A 20,079-nucleotide genomic window follows, 5' to 3' on the forward strand; every position below is an offset into this window, starting at 1 on the left:
TCTAGGGAGGAGTGACTTACTACCTCCTATCTTCTCTATCCACTCTATCTGAAATGATTTAATAGTTGAAAAAAAAATTCTGTCCACCTCTCTCAAAACCAAGTTATTGTTCCGATTATGCATCCATCTATGGCTCCATGGCAGGTTCTGTGCTCAGTGCTTTGCTCCTCAGCATAATTCACGTTGAGTGAGCTGAGCTACCATAAGTCATCCCAGCACTCAGGAAGCTAAGGCAGGGGGATCTTGAGTTCGAGGCTCTGCTTTTAAAAAGCATAACAAAGGAGAAGGCAACTGTGAAGTCAACTCGGATCTTTACCAAAAAAAAAAAAAGTTACATTTTCATTTATGTTGTGTACATGCGTGGGGCAGGGGGCATCAGAATATCATGGTTCTTGTGTGGAAGTCAGGGTGGTTCAGGAATGTGAGAATGTCTTTTCTGAGAAATATGTTTAAAATTTGCCTTTATAAATCACACTTGTACCCAGCCTGTACCCAAGTTAGTAGTGTACTTGGAGATCGTTTATGCCTACTCCTTTTGCCTACATCCTGTGTACTCAACCTGATCAGAACCAACTGACCCCTGAGAAAACGTTGTAATCTGTCTCACTCTGCTTTGGACTTGCAATGCCTTTCACTCCTATAAGCTCAACTGAAGACACAGCCTCAGTTGGACCATGTTTCCTGTTTCTCCTCCGTGACTCTCTCATGGCCCTGACTCCAAACAGTGTCTGTGTGGATGAGATGTGATGAGCAGGTCATGGCCATGCCCTAGAAACAGCGAGACATTGAAAGCAGTGTTCTCTCACCCCGCATACGTAGGAACATGCGGATATAGCAGCGTAATCATCTCTGGCTGTGCCTTTGTGTGCTTTTCTGGGTCAGCAAGGCCAGAAGAAAGTTTTCTCCCTTATGAGCTCCGTAAAAGAGGCTCCTTCCTTTTTGTTACCATACCTGTTGTGTTGTTAATTATATAAAGAGGGCTCCTTTATTCTGGACCACTCTCTTAGACTTAGACTTGTGAATAGCAAAGGCCAGCAGAAGCTGTCTTTCTCTTCTTATGCAGGTTGCTTTCCCCTTCCACTGTGTGAATCCTGGGACCAAACTCTGGTCATCAGGGTTGGTGGCAGGCACCTCTGCCCCTGAGCCATCTCACCATTCTTTAAGTCGTTGCAGCATTTGGATTGTCCCTGGTTACCAGGTGTATCACAGCAGTCTAACATCCTGTTCACTGAGCTAATAAACTCTGAAGTTAATTCAATATTAAGGCTCCATCACCAGGCCCTTTGGGTTTCCTGTTTTCTATACATGCCTGCATTTGGGAACTATAGTATCTGGCTTTGCTACTTCTTTATCTGTCTTCCTCAGTTCTCTTCCCCACCCCAGGTGAATGATGACTTCTGACCTCCCATTGCTGGTAGAGTGGGGTTAAAAGTAGAGATGGGGCAGGAAAGTTCCCATGCTGAGTTTGGGCTGACTCATTTTCCTACACAGTGCTTTCGTGAATCTTTCTTGTCTGCAGTTCCCCTGGCTGAGCATGGTCATATATCAGTCTTCCTGTCTTCAAAGCCATGGTCCATGGTTTCTCAAATCTTCCACCAGTGATGATTGGTCCTTTGACCCTTTAGGTAGTAAACCTTGTGCATGCGTGTGTGTGTGTGTACATGTGTGTGCATGCGCACATACATAATATACAAGCATGTAAAGGCCAGAGAGCAGCCTTAGTTGTCATTCTCAGATAATGTTCACTTTTGTATCTTAAGACAAGGTTTTACTATGTAGCCCAGGAAGGCCTGGAACTCAATATGTAGATCAGGAAGCTCTGCCTCCTAAAGGTTCGAAAACAGAACTACTAGCTGGGGACCAGGTATTCAAGCATGTAGGCCTTTGGGGGCCATGTCACACCAAAGCATAATAACAAAGACAGGGAAAAACAGAACACAAGAAGCCCCACTGACAGCAATTAAATTAGCCCCTGATGATGTTTTGGGCTCAGATGATAGCGCTAGAGATGGGTAGAGCTAACCAGCTTGGACTCCATTAGGAGGTGAAGTTTATGGGTAGTATGGGAGGGAGTAGGAGAGAACTAGGTCTGCAACAGGAGGACTGCAGTGACTGGGCAGGGAATGGTGTTGTTTATGACTAAAAAATAACCAGGTGTTAGAGGTGCGGCATATATGTGTCTAAGTTTTGGCATGGCAGTTTGGGTGGGGTTAGAGAGACAGCTCAGTTGATAAAATACTTGCCATCCAAATCTACAGACCTGAGTTCAATTTCTAACACTCATATAAAAAGCCAGATGATACGTGTACACATGCACGTACACACGCACGCATGCATGCATGCATACACACACACACACACACACGTAGACATAAGTTTCCATCCCACCCGATCCTGCAGCCATCCAATCCCAAAGAAACATACAGAGGCTTATATTAATTGCAAATTGTTTGGCCTATTAGCTCAGGCTTTTATTAACTCATTCTTACAACTTAAATTAACCCATAATTCTTGTCTATGGTTAGCCACATGGCATGGTACCTTTTCTCAGTAACACATTCTCACCTTGCTTCCTCTGTGTCTGGCTGGTGACTGCATCTCTGTCTTTCCTCTTCCCAGAATTCTCCTAGTCTGGTCACCCTGCCTATACTTCTGTCTGGCTACTGACCAATCAGCATTTTATTAAACCAATACAAGTGACAAATCTTTACAGTGTACGCAAGCATTATCCCTCAGCACTTCCCCTTTTTTCCTTTTCAAAACAGAAACTCTGAATCTAATCTCCTTTGTTTAGCTTTTTTTCCTGATCATTATCCATAACAACTTGTAACCAACACCCTAAACAAAGACAAACATCCATAATCCATTTTGGGGAACATGGGTGTAGTTTTTTAGGCTATTTCCTGCTGATTGGGGGCTCTGATAATCTTATGGAAACCCAAAGAAAATTTAGGATTATGGTCAAGTCCTGACTGGAGTATTCTGTGGGTATTCTCAAGCAAGCAGTCTTGCAACATTTCTTGATGCAGAACTCAGAAAAAACTGCAACAGAGGTGCTCTGAAACATTGGATCATCTGGGCTATCTGTTCCCATTGGAGAATTTTCAGGGGGTCATCATCGATCAAGCCTTGTTTTTCTTAACTAAAAATGAATCCACAGCCTCTCATTTCCTGTGGAAACAAAAGCAAAACCTCTTCTCCAAAGTAACATATCCTTTGATTTAAATTTTGAAGTCAAGGCATTTTCAAAATATAGAGGTTGGATTAATCCAGCAGCAATTTATAATCAAATGTCTTTTAGTAGCTATTGCTCCTTCCTCAGCAGTCAAACAGTTCAAAGATAACAACATACAGTATCTATATTCTCTGTGTATTTTTCATCTTTATGTGGCTTTTCTTACTCTATTTCTTTTTTTAAGAACTTTCTCTATCCTTTTTCTTTTCCAAGCCTACATATATTTTTAAACATACTGTAAACCATTGAGAGCTTTTTTTTGGTCTGAATCTGCCTTTACTGTAATTTTTTTTCTGACCACATGAGTCTTTAATCTGCTAAGTGGCATAGCTAGGATTAAAGCGGAGGCTTTGGCAGCTGGCTCAGCCCATTCCTTGACTTCCTGAGAGTCTAGTTTCATGGTGGAATTATTGGTGGGAGCCACATTTATTGCCATAACTCTGAGTAGTTTCTAGGTCCATATCACCACCAAGAAGCATGTTGCTGGCTGCTCATAAACACAATTTAAGTGTTTGGTGACAGGGCCTGCCTCTTAAAAGAGCCACCATGAAGTTTTTGAGAGCTATTGACATATCTCGGACAGGGCATTTGTCTGACATTCAGGGGCCCTAGGCTTAATTCCTAATACATGCATACACACACACATACAAACATAGGGAGAGAGTCAAATAGTAACTATCATATTTGGTATTTGGTATTTTATGGCTGCATACATCATAACATTTACATATTTATATAATATATACATATTCATATGTTGTGGTTTATACATGCTTGGCAAGCACTTTGTCAACTGAGTTACAGCTCTAGCCCCTTACTTCTAATTTTTGAAGTGTTTAATTCAGTTTCTCATTTTCTGGTATTTGTCTAAGAAAGATGTGTTAACTTGTGCACGGTTGATTCTTCCCAGTAGGATGGCTGAGTTGCTCTTCTGTGAGCCAACAGAACTCTATAACATCTTGAATCAGGTCTCAAAGCTGTCCAGACTAGCTGAGCCCAACTACCTCTGTTTACTGGGTAAGTGGAAAACAGCAGCACACCAACCCAAACACACATACCAGCATCAACGTACAGACACACAACACATACACCAAAACACTCCAAAACCAACACCCACACACATAGCCAATTAACCACACACAGTTAACCAATGGGTATGTTGAGAACAGTTGGCTGCAAACCTTCCTTTCGAAGGTTAGCAAAGTTTTGGGAGCGGGAGATGAATGGCATTAGAAAGTTATTTTATTGTTTGGTTCAAAATACTGCCTGTGATTAGGCTCAGTAGATAAAATACGTGCCATGCAATCATGAACACCAGAGTTTGATCTCCAGCACCTTGTAGAAATCAGTTGGTTTGGCAGCCTGCCTGTAATCCTAGAACTCAGGAGGGAAGATGGGATACACTGGGCAAGCTGGCTAACTAGACTCAGTGAAGACTGGGTTCAGTGAGAGACCCAGTCTAAGAAAATAGGGTGGGGAGCAATTGAGGGAGACACACGAGTATTTGCACACACATGTACATGTACCCTCACACATTCTTATGAACATGCTTGTATACACACACCACACACATGCACATACAAACAAAGGAAAGCAATGCTGCTATTGAATGTTTTGCTACTTGAAAGATAATTCAAGATTAGGTCAAGGACAGTTCCTCACAGCTGGTGGTCCCAGCACTAAAACTTTTCAGGCTCCCTGGGTTACATGGTGACTCTGTCTCAAAGAAATGAAGAGGTCAGCTGGATGGTGGGGCATGCTTTTAATCCCAGCACTTGAGAGGCAGAGACAGGTGTATCTCTGTGACTGGGAGGCAAGCCTGGTCTACAGACTGAGTTCTAGGACAGCCAGGGCTAAACAGAAAAACAACCCTGTCTCGGAAACCAAAGGGGTGAAAAAGATAGAAAGGAAAAGAAAAAAGAAAGGAAGAGAAAAAGAAGAAAGGAAATGTAGAGGTGGTAGAGTTAAAGGGATTTTTTCTGTTTTAAGACAAAGTCTAGGGACTAGAGAGATGACTCCGTGGGGTAAAGGAACCCACATGGGAGAAAGATAACTGACTCCACAGGTATCCTCTGATCCCTACTGTGTGTGGCATGTGTGCACCCTCCAGTGCACACATAAGTGTAGAAAGTATTCATTTGAAGACGAGAGTCTTACTGTGAAGCCCTAGCTGGCTTCAGACTTCCAGTCCTCCTGCCTCCATGGCCCACTACACACACTAGGTGTGGAGATCACAGCTGTGTTTGGAGTGGACAATTATTCCCCTACCCACCAGTGTTCCCATTCTGAGTTCAGCTCTTTTCTTTCTCAGATGTTCGATCCAAAAGACAGTATGACGAGAGCCACGTGATCACGGCCCGCAGAGTAAAGAAGGTATCGACTGTCAGAGGCAGGCAGCCTGGGGACCTTGCAGGAGGAGAGAGGGGCTTTGTCCTGGGTCCACAGGGGGCATCAACTGTGAGGGACAGGTTGTCAGGGATGGCACATGTCCCATGGATCCCTCCCACATCCCCTGAGTTCATTCTGGTAGATACTTGCTGTTCCTGACATTGTTAAGTAGGCATCATGGCCTACAGGCAGGGTGTCTGGGAACTGAGGTCCATACAGCCTGTGTACATACAACTTGGCTGTGAGCTTGGTGCTGGGTCTACTTTGTCTAGTCTCAGGCATCTGGTAGGTAGTCAGTGCAGATTGTTGGCACATGCAGACCAGTGACCAGAGAGAGGCCTTCCCTCTGCCTCTCTCAGACACTTCCCAATCTTTGTTTACCATTTTTGTTTGTTTGTATGTTATGTGATCATGTGTGTGTATATGTATTATGTGATTTTGCAAGTGTATTATGTAATTGTGTATGTGTATTATATGATCATGTGTATATTATGTGATCATATGATTGTGTGTATGTCTGTGTTCATGTGCCTAAGTATATATATGTGTGATATATGTATGGTATATATGTAGTGTGTGTCTGTATATGTGTGTGTGTCCGTGTGTATATTATGTGATTGTGTGAGTGTATGTATTATGTGATCATGTATATATATAAGCATGTGTGTGTATGTATGTGGTATGGTGTATGTGTGATGTGTGTGTAATGTATTTATGTATTATGGTTGTATGGGTGTACTATGTAATCATGTATGTTTATTGCATGATTGTATGTATATTATGTTTTTTTGTTTGTTTTTCAAGACAGGGTTTCTCTGTATAATGGCCCTGGCTGTCCTGGAACTTGCTCTGTAGACCAGACTGGCCTTGAACTCTGTGATTGTCCTGCCTGTGCCTTCCAAGTGCTGGAATTAAAGGCATGCGCCACCATTGCTGGGCATGTGTATATCATGTGGTCATGTGATCGTGTGTGTTTAGGTAAGCCAAAGGATGGTAGTTATCTTCTTCTATCACTTTTCATCTTATGTTTCTTAAGATTTTTATTGCATTATTATTTTTTGAAAAGTGTGTGTGTGTACATGTGTGTACATGTGTGTACATGAGTGCAGATGCCTGCAGAGTTCAGAAGAGGACATTGGATCCATTGAATCCCCTACAGCTTGAGTTACAGGCAGATATAAGTCACCCAAGGTAGGTGCTGGGAATCAAACTCAAGTTTTCTTCAGGTGTAGCTAGTGCTCTTAACTCTCTCTAGCCCCCTTTATTATACACCCTCCCCCCCTTGTGTGTGTATGTGTGTGTGTATCTGTCCCTGTAACCGCCCAGCAGGTCAGTTATTCTAGGGTTGTAACCCGCCTGGCAGGTCAGTTATTCCAGGGTCCCGAAGAGGCGCTATCTGAAAAGACATGGGCGGGAAAGAGGAAGGAGACCAAGCAGAGTTCTTGTCAAGGTCTCCGTTTATTAGCGTAATGGTTGTGGCTTATATAGCCCTTGAATGAGGAATTTGGCTTGGCGAGGGCAGGAAGGGATCTTGTAGCAATGGTCATGAGTTGACACTTGGTCACGAGTCGTTGGAGGTACGAGTCGACACACCTAGTGTTCTCTATGCAAGCAGAATCGTTCCTTTTGTGATTTCAACCACAAACAGTTCTCTAGATAGTTGGAATGTGGGGCAGGTTCCGCTAACAGATAGCTCTCAAGATAGTTGGGGGTGGGGTGGGCTCCGCCAACAAACAGTTCTCAATACAGTTGGGGTGTGGGGCTCTCCGCAAACATCCCCAGGACAATGGTCCCTGCTATAATCTTTGGGAAAATGGCTCCTGACACGTCCCCAGGTCCTGACCACTGTCTCTCTCTGTGGGGCGTGGGTATGTATCTGGGCATGGCCAGGCCATGCCACATTTGTGGAGATCAGAACATAACCTCTACATGTGGGTCCAAGGAACTGAACTTACATCCTCAGGCTTGTCAGCAAGCACCTTTCCCTGCTGAGCCCTCTCACAGGCCCTTATTCTTATTATTTATTTATTTATTGGTTTTTCAAGACACGGTTTCTGAGTACTGAAATTTGCTCTGTAGACCAGGCTGGCCTTGAACTCACAGAGACCCACCTGCCTCCTGGGATTAAAGGCTTGTGCCGCCACCACCTGACCCTTATTCTTATTTATTATTAACCAGAGTCTTGGCCTAGGTGTCCTTGATCTCATGAGCCTCCTGCCTCAGCTTCCCAATGCTGGGATGTCATGTGTTGACCCCCACCAAGCCACAGGCATCTTCCTGAATGTTCTCTTGAGCTTCTAGACCAATGAGATTTCTCCCCTTTGAGTTGCAGAGATCCTTGTTGGTCTGGACTTCTGTGACCCTTAACTTTCTGCCTTGATACTATTCTATAAAGTAGAATACATGGACACTTGTCATAGCCTCCTGCCCTCTCCAGGTAACCTTACTCCCTCCCCATATGAACTCTCCCCTCTCCAGGTGACCTCACACCTTCCCCAGGTAAGCTCTTCCCTTCCCAGGTGACCTCACCCCTCCAGGTGAGCTTGTCCCTTCCTAGTTGACCTCACCCCCTTCCCAGGTGACCTCCCTCCCTCCCCAGATGACCTCACCCCTTCCCCTGATGAGCTTGTCTTCTCCTCAGATGAGCTCATCACCTCAGTACACAACACATTTCTTAGTTACTTTTCTCATCTTTGCTGTGACAAAACCCTTGAGGAAAGCGATTACAGGAAGTAAGGGTGTGGGTATTTGAGCTTGCAGTTGAGGGATATGGTCCTGTCTTAGTGGGGGAGGCATAATGGTAGGCATGTAAACCAACAGGTCACATTTTGTTCATAATCAGGAGGCAGAGAGTGGACCAGAAATGAGACTGGATTATAAAAATCTCAAATTTAGCCCTGTGGTGGTGGTGCATGCCTTTAATCCCAGCACTTGGGAGGCAGAGGCAGGTGGAGTTCTTTGAGTTTGAGGCCAGCCTGTTCACAACACTACACAGAGAAACCTTGTCTCGAACCACCATACCCTCACTCCCATGAAAAAAAAAATAAAGAGAGAGAGAGAGAGAGAGAGCGAGAGAGCACCAGCATTTTGCATTTTCTCTGCTTCCTGACTATGGACACAGTGTGACCAGCCGCCGCACACTCCAGTAGCCATACCTCATCCCCACCATTAACTGTACCCGCAAACTATGAGCCAAAATGAACCTCTTCCTGTAAGCTGCTCTCGTCAGACATTCTGTCACAGCGGTGGGGACAGTCAGAAATATGATTAGAGACTAAACAGAAGACCCAAGTCCCTGCTATCCCATATCCTGCATTTGATCTCATGGTACTTTTGGTGACATTCACTTGCTCGGGACTTCTGCTTCAAGACTCAAGTTGTCTTACCATCTTCATGAATGATTTTGGTTTCGGGTCTACTGCCAACATCTCTCGTTCATCAGCCACAGTGCCTCTGAGGCTGAACCAACCATTCTCCAGCCAGGCCATCTCCTGTCTAGTCCCCTGCTGCTGTCCTTCTTAGTGGAGGGTAGGGGAGACCCCTTTGGGGTTCCAGAGATTCTTCCATCTATTAATGGTGTTTCTGGCTCAGGAGTCAGCAAGGGAAGGAGGACAGGACTCCCCCAACCGCCACCTCAAGCTCCTCTGCGATGTTGTGCAGGGACAGTATACCCAGCTGAGCTCCCAGCAACAAGTCTGTGTTGTTTCCTCAGAAAGACAGCCAGTACCTTATCCCGGAGTCCGTGGATCTGGAGTGCGTGAGATACTGCATCGTGTATGACAGCAATACTAGTTCCCTGGAACTGCACATCCGGCGGCGACATGAAGAGGAAGACGAGGATGAAGACGAGAAAAGAGAGGGTAATGACGACATTGAGAACACTGGTAATGACACCCCAAGAGAGCTCCTCTTCTTAGTGTTTTGGTCGTTTTGGTGTTGTTTGAGAAAGGGTCTCTCTTATGTATCCCAGACTGTCCTGGAGCTCTGTAGACCAGGCTGGCCTCAAACTCACAGAGATCCGCTTGCCTCTTCCTTCTTAGTGCTGGGCTCACAGACATGTGCAGTCATGCCTGGATCACGCAGTGCTGGGAATGGAGCCCAGAGTTTTAAGCATGCTAGACAAGCACTTTACCAAGGGAGCCACACCCCCAGACTTCCCAGGTGGGTTTTTGCAGTCATTGGAAGGACAGTGGACAGTGACTATATTCCTCATTTTTGTGTGGCTGTGACCACATTCCCGAGGGAAACAAAAGAGGAAGAAAGAATGATTTCAGTTTTATTTCCATGTGTGTGCACAGGTCTGTGGAGACCAGAGGTCACCCTCAAGTGTCAGTCGTCAAGTGCCATCCTCCTTGTTTTCGAGACTGTCTTTGCCGGCCTGGAGGTGCTAAGAAGGCTAGGCTGGTTAGCCAGTGCAACTCGGGTCTACCTGTCCCTGCCTTCCTGGTGCTGGGATTGCAAAAGTGTGCCACTGTGCCTGGCTTTATCACACAGGCTCTGGGGGTTGAGCTCGGGTCCTCAGTTTGCAAGGCTAACACTTTACCAACTAAGCCATTTCCTGAATACATGCGTACCTCCACACATGCAAAAACATGCACACACACATGCATATCACACACACAGGAAAGATAGAAGAAGAGAAAGAAAAGGAGGATGAAGAACAGGAGGAAGAGGACGAAAGAGAAGGTGAAGTCACCCACATGCCTGGCAAGTGAGCTCTGTATCACTGTGCAACAAATGATCCAAAAGTCAGTGGCCCTAAAGGACAATATGCTAATTATCATAACCTTGGGCCCAGAATTCAGGGGCCATTCAGCAGGAGACCCAGTGTTTCTCCAGAGGTTATAATCCAAGTGTCAGCCGGGGCCAGGTGTGGTAGCACATGTGTGTAATCCCAGCACTGGGGAGACTGAAGCAGGAGGATTGCTCTGAGTTTCAGGACAGCCTGGGCTGCAGAGTGAGACCATGTTCCAAATGGAAAAAAAAAACAAAACACACAAACAAACAAAAAACTGGTCTGGAACTGTAGCTTAGGTAGCATGCATGGAGTCCTTGGTCCACCCCAATACTATGTACTGGGTGTGATGGTGCACAGTTGGATGTGGAGGCAGGATGAACAGAAGCTCAAGGCTGATAGCAGCAACTAGCAAGTTCAGGGTCAGGCTGGGATATATAAAACCCTGTTTCAAAGTAAATAGTGGAGGGGTTGGAGAAATGGCTCAGAGGTTAAGAGCATTGCCTGCTCTTCCAAAGGTCTTGAGTTCAATTCTCAGCAACCACATGGTCACTCACAACCATCTGTAATGGGGTCTGGTGCCCTCTTCTGGCCTACAGGCACACATACACACAGACAGAATATTGTATACATAATGAATAAATATTTTTTAAAAAACAAAGTAAATAGTGGAGTATAATGGTAGACACATTTAATTCCAATACTCAGGAGGAAGAGGCAGGTGGATCTCTGTGAGTTTGAGGCTAGCCTGGTCTACATAGCAAGTTCTAGTCCAGCCAGAGCTATATAGTGAAACTTTATCTCAGTAAACAAATAAATAAAATCTGATCAGGCCACCAATCCTCACTACTATGCAAAAACCGGAGCCAGCAGGATGGCTCAGCAGGCAAATGTACTTGCCTCCAAACTTAACAACTTCAGTTTGATCCCCAGGACCCCACATGGTGGAAGGAGAGAATTTGTTCCTACAAGTTGTCCCCTGACTTCCACATGTGCTTGCAATACATGCACATACATTTACATAGAGAGATGGATAAAGTGATACAAAATTAAAAGACTCCACAAAAGCACACGTAGTCAGCTCCAAGATACTTCATTAAAAATTTGAAGCTGGCCGGGCGGTGGTGGCGCACGCCTTTAATCCCAGCACTCGGGAGGCAGAGGCAGACGGATCTCTGTGAGTTCGAGACCAGCCTGGTCTACAAGAGCTAGTTCCAGGACAGGAACCAAAAGCTACAGAGAAACCCTGTCTCGAAAATCAAAAAAAAAAAAAAAAAAAAAAAAAAAAAAATTGAAGCTGTTTATCATTTTTTCAACCCCATGTTGATGGGATGAGAAGGCTGTTAACACTCCTTGCCACTGGGTGGCACTAAGATTCCACCTTTAACAACATCGTCATCAAGACTCTTTCCAAGTGCTCTTTGACTTGGAAATTTCTTCTTCCATGTGTGGGTTCCTTTGGGCTACAGTTTGTAGATATTTGCTAGTTTTGAATCGGTCTCTTGTAGCCCAGCTAACCTCCAGTTCACTAACTATATAGCCGAGGATGATCTTGAACTTCTGAAGTTCCTTTCTCTATCTTCTGAGTGCTAGAATTACAGGTATATGCCACCATGTCATATGCAGTGCTGGGGGTGGACCCAGGGCCTTGGGCATGATAACTAGGCACGCTCTCTACCAACTGAGCTATGCCCTTAGCCCTTTGTTTGTTTGTTTGTGCATTTTGGACTGGAGAGATGGCTCAGCGATTTAATAGCAGGGACTGCTCTTGCAGAGGACTTGAGTTGGAGTCCCAGCATTTATGTAGGGTGACTCACAACTACAGCTTCAGGGTATCTGACCCTCTAGTATGTGAGGGCACCCCAGACACATGATTAAAACTTTTTAGAAATTATGTTGTATGTACATATGGTGTGTGTGTGTGAAACATGCTATAGCGTATGTGGATTCTGCCATGTAAGTCCTAGGGATCAGACTCAGGTGGTCAGGCGGCTTGTGCCTTTACTCTCTGAGCCATTTCTTTGGCCCCACCTTTTTTGACACAGGGTCTCACATAGCCCAGGCTGTCCGTGACATCACTGCAGCTTAAACTTCTCACCCAGTGCTGGACTTGCTGGTGTGTGTGACATGCACAGCTTGTTCATAGTTTCACCCTGGATCACTAAGGACCGGGGCTGGTGAGGTGGCCCAGCAGTAAAGGTGCTTGCTACAAAGCCTGACAACTTGAGTTCGGTCCCTGGATTCACATGGAAGGAGAGAATCATCTTTCACAAGTTGACCTCTCACCTCCATATACATGCTATTGTAGGTGCATGCCTCCCATAAGTAAGCAAATAAGTAAATAAATGAGTGTAATTTAAAAAACAATATTTTTACTCTGTAAAGGGGTGGCATTGTGCTATTGAGTTTCCCACTCAGAAAGAGACCACAACCAAATGTAGCATTTCCACTCTAGGCGACTTTCCTCAGTTAAAATATTGGTGCCTTTCAGGTTGGACCTGGTGGCACACACTTATAATCCCAGCATTCAGGAATCAGAATAGGAAGCTCTCTGTGAATTCCAGGCCAACCTGACCTACACAGGAAGTATATAGGCCAGCCAGGGCTATCTAGTGAGACTCTGCCTCAAAAAAGAAGAGACAAAACAAAAGGATGCCTTTGAGAAGCAGGTTCTAGAATGGTGCCTTTCAGCCAGGCGTGGCAGTGCACACCTGACGCACTACCACTACCAGTAAGTTAAGGCCCAGGGATCAAATTGTTATCCTCCTGCCTCCATCTCTGGAGATGGAGTTGCAGGTATGTACCGACATGCCCAGCTGCTATTCTTGATAAAACAGTAAGCATGATAGCTCCTGAAACTGCTTGGTGAAGTAGCTGGATTCTGTGGCAGTCCCCAGTTATCACTAATGTTGACCCTGTAGTTGTGGACTGTAGGTCTCTAGAGGTGGAGAGGCGGATATCTAGGCTAAAGGTAATAGCCTCATTGTGGCCTGCGACTTCTAGCCCAACTCCCCTGTGACCTCTGACCCACTAGTCTCTTGCTCAAGAGAGATATGCTGGTGCCCTGTAGCCTACTGTATGGACTTGGAGACCTCTAGCCAGGTCCCATGGGGATGGGGGGTGACTTCTGCCTGAACACCTCCCACCATGGTTTACAGACCAAGGTTCCTCCTCCAGATAGGTCCCTATCATTTATGTCCTGATCAGTCCCTTCTGGAAGTGTCCTTGTCTTTGAGCACAGTTCAGTTTATTTAATCGAATTCATTTATTTTTCTTTCCCTAGTTGATTTTCCTTTGTGCTTAAGGAGGCGGGAGGAGAGCGTTAGGTGTTGATCCTCAGGTGCTCTTCTCCTTCTAAGAAGTTTTGTAAATTATGTTGTTTTTTAGAGTGGGGGTGTCCAGAGCTTGTGTGGGTATCAGCGGGAGTCAGTTCTCTCCTTCTACCATACAGGTCTTGAGATGGAACTCTGGTCATTTAACTTGGTGACAGTGGCCTTTACACACTGAACCATCTTCCTGGCCCCACCTTACTTTTTGAGTCTCTTGTTATGTATAATTCACTGGTTGAGCTGTGCTGTCCTGCCATGGAGCTCCAGGGATCTGTCCATCTGCACTGATGGGATCATTGATGTGATTACCAGCACACACGAGCAAGCCCAGCGTTTTTATGTGGATTATGGAATGGAACTCAGGTCTTCAGGTTTCCGTGATGCTCTCCTGACTGAGCCATCTTCCCAGTCCCAGGAAGTCAGTTTGGAGAACAGAGCCATGGCCTTCTCCTGCTAGTGGACTGACTCTTCAGGGTCTGTAGACCAATTTTCCTGGACCAGGGAGGCAGGATGGTGCAGACACTCTGTGAAAGCCATGCCAGGTCTCTCTCCATTAGTGACTTTCGTGCTCCTGCTGTGACAGAAGAGCTACAGGACCAGGAGAAAGCAGGGATGGGTTCTGGCTCATGGTTCCAGAGGGTCGGAGTGGAGTGGAGGAGGCTGTTCAATTCATGGCTAACCAGAAAGCAGAGGGCAGGGATGAGCATTTATGCTCTGCCAATTAACCCACCTCACGTGTGTGTGCACATAGGGGATGGACACGTGTGCCGTGATGTGCATGTGGAAGTCAGAGGACAGTGGGCAGGAGTTGGTTCTCTCCTACCTTGTGGCTTCCAGAGGTGGAATTCAGGTCCTCTGGCTTGGCAGCATACACCTGGACCCTCTGAGCCACCTCACTGGCCCTCCATTTCCTCTTTTCATCTGTCCCAGCACCCAGCCCATGAAATGGTGCCACCACACTCACGATAGATCTTCCATCCTCTGGTAATTCTTCCTGGAAACACCCTCACATTTGATATGACACACCGATATGTCTCCGCAGTGTCCAGACAAGTGGATATTGAATATTAACTGTTGTATAACATAATTACGATTCAGGAAAGAGTTTAAGGTCTAAATTTATATGAAACCATCAAAAGAGGATCAGTGAGATGACCCTGGGACCCACATGGTAGAAGAAGAGAATAGACTCCTGCTACATGACTGATTTCCACATGACACAGTTACGTCTCTCTGCAGCCAGGCACAGTGACACATGCCTCCAATCCCCACACTCAGGAGGCTGAGTCAGGAGCATAATGAAGATAATGAGTCCCAGGCAGACTGAGCCACACAGACCTCATCTCACAAACAAGACCAAACTACAAGAGGCTGTCACTGCACACTCTCTAGGGTGGGCATAATAAAAAAGACAGATAATAACAAATGTTGATGAGAATGTGGAGACACCAGAACCGTTATACACCATTGAACACAGTGTAAAAGGGCCTGGGCACAGTGGTTCATGACTGGCCACAGTTTCAAAGGCAAATCTGGGCTATGTAGTGAGTTCTCGGCAGGGCTCTGCTGCAGAGGAGACCCCCAACTCAGAAAACAAAATGAAATCAGAGTCAGGAAAACAGTAGAAAGTGCTATGAACAAACCCACAAGCTGAGTTCCATCTCTGGATCCCAAAATGGGGCCGGAGAAAGCCAACTCCTAAGGCTTGGCTTCTCATCTCCATGTGTACACGGTGACACATGTGCATGCCTGCACAAACACACATGCACACATACATGCACACACACCATTAAAAAGAAAATAAATCTTATAAAAATTAAAAACTAACCCAAGTCGAGACACTTGTGTCACACACCTTCAGTCCCAGCACTCGGGAGGCAGAGGCAGGCAGACCTCTGTGAGTTGGAGGCCAGCCTGGTCTACAGAGTGAGTTCCAGGACAGCCAGGGCTACACAGAAGAACCCTGTCTTGAAAAACAAAACAAAACAAAAACAACAGACTGAAAAAGCATGGGATAAAACCGGACTCTCTGAACATGGCGGACAATGAGAGCTGACGAGAGGCCAAGGACAATGGCACGGGGTTTTGATCCTACTTCAGGTTCTGGCTTTGTGGGAGCCTAGACAGTTTGGATGTTCACCTTCCTAGATCTGGATGGAGGGGGGAGGACCTTGGACTTTCCACAGGGCAGGGAACCCTGACTGAGCCTGGGACTGGAGAGGGGGGAGAAGAGGAGTGGGGGGAGGGGGAGAGGGGCGGGAGGAGGGGGAGGGAAATGGGAGGCGGGGAGGAGGCGGAAAATTTTTTTTTCAATAAAAAAAAAATTAAACTACTGAATAGCCTAAGGGAAAAAAAACCAAAAACAAAAACAACAGCAACAACAAAACTAACCTGAACAAAACACAGTATAAGAACAGAATATAAAAAGGTCTAGTGTAAAGAAAGCAATGGTGATTCCTCAGAGGGTTAGGGTGCATACTCCAAGGGAATGAGAGCACACCACACATAATAGCCCACAGTGGGAACAGCACAGATGGCTTTTTTGTTTTGTTTTGTTTTTGACTTTTGAGACAGAATTTCTCTGTGTAGCCCTGGATGTCCTGGAACTTGCTCTGTAGACTAGACTGGCCTCAAACTCAGATCCACCTGCCTCTGCCTTCCGAGTGCTGGGATTAAAGGTGTGCGCCACCACTGCCTGGCCTCAGTACAGATGTCTTAATAAGCCAATGAATGGATGAAACAAAATGCAGTACATCCACAGAATGGAATATTATTCAATTATAACTAAGTATCATTGTTTAAGCACACACATTGCTCTCATAGAGGACCTGAGTTCATTTCCCAGAACCTGTGTCAGGTGGCTCACAACCACTTGTAACTCCAGATCCTGGGGATCAGGTGCCCTCTACTGGCTTCCATGGGTACCTGCACTCGTGTGCATAAACCCATATATATACATAATTAAAAATAATCAATAATCCAAGGCTGGAGAGATGACTCAGTGGTTAAGAGCACTGGTTGCTCTTTCTAGAGGATCTGGGTTTGATTCCCAGCATCCAAATACTTGTTCACACGGTCTATAACTCCAGTTCCTGGGGATCCCTTGCCCTGTTCTGACTTCTACAGGCACTGCACACATGTGGCACACAGACATGCATGCAGGTAAAACACCCATAAATCCATAAACAATTAAATTTTAAAAGCAAGTGAGTTTCCATTTGTAATGTTCTTCTCTATAGTCAACTCAGGTATTGCTTCCTAATTTTATTTGATGTGCCCCTTTACTTGGATTTCTAAGTAATTGGTTTTTAGATGGAAGTGCTATCCATTCTAACACTAGGCAAATGCTAAAACACCTTGTATGTCTCTTTGGTCCCCACCCATAGAGCTCTTACCTGGACCTGCTGTGGAATTTGGACAGATGCTCACCCTCTTTACCCGCCAACCTGTCTATGTCCTCAGAGGAGGCTACGAGTGCTTCTCTGGCCTGTACCACTTCTTCCGGACCCAGAAGATCATCTGGATGCCCCAGGTGAGGCAAGAGGATGAGCGTTCACTACCAGGAAGTGAGGCTGGAGACTGACAGGTAAGTGGAGGCAGAAAGAGAGAAGATAGGGAGAGAGGACATAGGAGAAACGGGAGAGTGGAGAAATGAGCCCGGAACAACTGGGGAGTTCAGTCCATAATGACAAATTCAGAGTTAACACATTATGGAGAGGCCAAGCATGAGGCGCTAGAGAGGGTGTGGTTTGGGGGTCAGTATATTAAATCAGACAGTGCCAGAGTTGACTCTGAAATGTTCCCCGTAGCATATACCTTGAACAGTTTTCCCCAGTCAGAATCCCTCCTAGACAGTCACAAAGCCTTTAGGAGATGAAGTCTGGCAGGTGAAGTAGGTCCTGGGGTGGGCAGGACCCCACCACTGTGCCTTCCCCACTGTGATGGATTAAAATCTCTCTGAAACTGAGAGTCATGATAAACCTTTTCTTTTCTAGTGTTTTGTACCAAAAATGCTACTAGATTTCTTTTTTTCTGATTACATTTATTTGTTTTGTGCTCTGTGTGTGTGTACATGCGTGCTTACAAGTGCCATGATGCATATTTGGAAATCAGATTGTCTTCTTTAAACATGTGGGGCACAAGGATTGAATTCAAGTTGCTTGGCAGCAGGCACCAGCCTCAACTGGACAAGTTTTGGGCTACAGATTGTCAGTGCCAACCCTTGTGTGCATGGCCAGGTACAAACCAGTGCCATGAGGGCACGGAGTGTCAGTGTGGAGAATCGTTCATGTACTGTGATGCTGTGGGTCAGTCCTTGTTTACACCCCAGCCTCAGACTTTTTATGGGAGGTATTTGTTGTCGGTGTATTTGAAACTCAAGCTCCCTTCTCCTTCACTGCTCTGGGACTGCCCTTCTGAGGTCACCTTCAGAGCTACCCCTCCAGGGATGGCCCTCCCGTTCACTTCTGTGGTGGACCTGCGGCAGCCTTCTTCCCTTCCCCCTCCAGGAACTGGATGCCTTCCAGCCATACCCTGCTGAGATAATGCCAGGCAAGATCTTCCTGGGCAAATTCAGTCAAGCCTGCGATGCTAAGATTCACAAGGATTTGAAAATTAAAGCCCATGTCAATGTTTCCATGGAGGCAACACCCTAGTAAGTAAAGGTGATACTAGTGTGCGTGTGTGCGTGCGTGTGTGTGTGTGTGTGTGTGTGTGTGTGTGCGCACATGCATGGGCCTGTGCATATGGAGACCATGGGTTGATGTTGGGTGCCTTCCTCTGCCAGTCTCTACTTTATTTATTTATTTACTTTCAGTTTTTTGAGATAGGGTTTCTTTGTGTAGTACTTGCTGTGTACACCATGTTGACCGTGAACTCACAGAGATCCTCTGCCTCCCGAATGCTGAGGGTAAAGACGTGAGCCACCACTGTCTAGCTCCCCACTGAGGGAAAACACTGAGGTGTTCATGGACTGGACAATCTGGCTATCCAGCAAGCTTGGGGTATATGTCTTGGTGCCCCAGCCCTAGATTTACAGACGTGTGCCCCTATTAGCCCGGCTTTTTATGCAGATGCTGGGGATTGTAACGCAGGTCCTCACATTTGTGTAGAAGGCATTTTGCTGACTGGGTCTCCGCAGCTCATGATTTTTATTTTAGGGTAAGAGTCATTAATTTATACATGTTTCTACTGCCATAGTTTGTTGTGGCTATTTTTTCCTTCAGTACTAGAGATTAAACACAGATCTCTCACACACTGGACAAATGCTCTTCTGTTGAGCCAGCTCCATTCCTTCACTGGAAAATTCCAGCAGATGCTCTACCACTGAGCCACACCCCCAGCCCCTCACTGGGGGATTCTAGGCAGAGGCCCTACCACTGAGCCACGCCCCAGCCCCTCACTGGGAGATTCTAGGCAGGTGCTCTACCACTGAGCCACGGCCCTAGCCCCTCACTGGGGGATTCTAGGCAGGTGCTCTACCACTGAACCACACCTCAGCCCCTCACTGGGGGATTCTAGGCAGGTGCTCTACCACTGAGTCACACCCCAGTCCCTCACTGGGGGATTCTAGGCAGGTACTCTACCATTGAGCGACACCCCAACCCCTTCCTGGGGGATCCTAGGCAGATGTCTTCTGTCAGGCATTCTCTCTGTGTATGTGCATGTGTGTGACTGTATGCATAGGCCAGATGACGACCTCCAGTGTCATTCTGCTGGAACTGTCCACATGTTTTAAAAGACAGGACCTCTTATTGGCCTAGAATTCACCAAGTAGGCTAAACTGGCTAGCCAATGAGGCCAGGAATCCATTTGCCTCCACTTCCCAGTGCTGGGATTACAAGTGCAGGCTACCAAGCCTACTTTTTCTATGGGGGCTGGGGAATCAAACTCATGTCCTAATGCTTGCCTAGCAAGCCCTGTACAAACTGAGCCATCTCCCCAGCCTCCAGGTAATGTTTGTACTTCTCCCTATCATCTTTGTGTCAGCTCCCAATCATTCCCTTGTGGTTTCTGTGCTGTGGGCAAGGGACCCTAGTGGGGCTGGCTGACTTTTTCTGGGGTGATGTGAAGAAAGCAGCATCTGTTTACCCCAAATAGGACACTGATGACAGACTAAAAACAAGGACACCAAAGTTCAGCATAGAGAACCAGTGAGTTTACTGTGGCTTCTTAACAGGTGCATGTGTAGGAAGATGACGACTCACAGGGAGCTGAGTCAGGATTCATGATAGCTATGACTCAGACAGCTCCTCAGGCCAGAGAGTCCCCTCTCACCTGCACTTGTTACTGCCTATATAGCTTGGGGATGGGCCTTGTGAATCTTGTAAGTTTCAGAAAGTTGCTGGGGTTTGCAGGTTTCTCAGTTCCTGAGACTTGAAAGTTTCCTTTAC

The 20,079-nt window shown here is 46.1% G+C and overlaps 1 protein-coding gene across 4 annotated transcripts in view; it reads left to right on the top strand.

The window, feature by feature from the left end:
* Positions 1-20,079, top strand: part of Styxl1 (serine/threonine/tyrosine interacting like 1) — a 29,830-nt gene that overhangs the window by 4,261 nt on the left and 5,490 nt on the right. For 2 of the 4 annotated variants that reach the window (XM_057765623.1, XM_057765626.1), the window contains exons 2-6: positions 4,146-4,252; positions 5,547-5,608; positions 9,336-9,483; positions 17,074-17,219; positions 18,196-18,341. In XM_057765623.1, coding sequence (XP_057621606.1) covers positions 4,150-4,252; positions 5,547-5,608; positions 9,336-9,483; positions 17,074-17,219; positions 18,196-18,341 — 605 coding nt within the window. In that variant the 5' untranslated portion in view covers positions 4,146-4,149. The remainder of the gene's footprint in view (positions 1-4,145; positions 4,253-5,546; positions 5,609-9,335; positions 9,484-17,073; positions 17,220-18,195; positions 18,342-20,079) is intronic. The other 2 variants (XM_057765624.1, XM_057765627.1) reach the window with 2 other exon arrangements.

This window comes from Chionomys nivalis, chromosome 3 (assembly GCF_950005125.1).
Source record: "Chionomys nivalis chromosome 3, mChiNiv1.1, whole genome shotgun sequence".
Lineage (NCBI taxonomy): Eukaryota > Metazoa > Chordata > Mammalia > Rodentia > Cricetidae > Chionomys > Chionomys nivalis.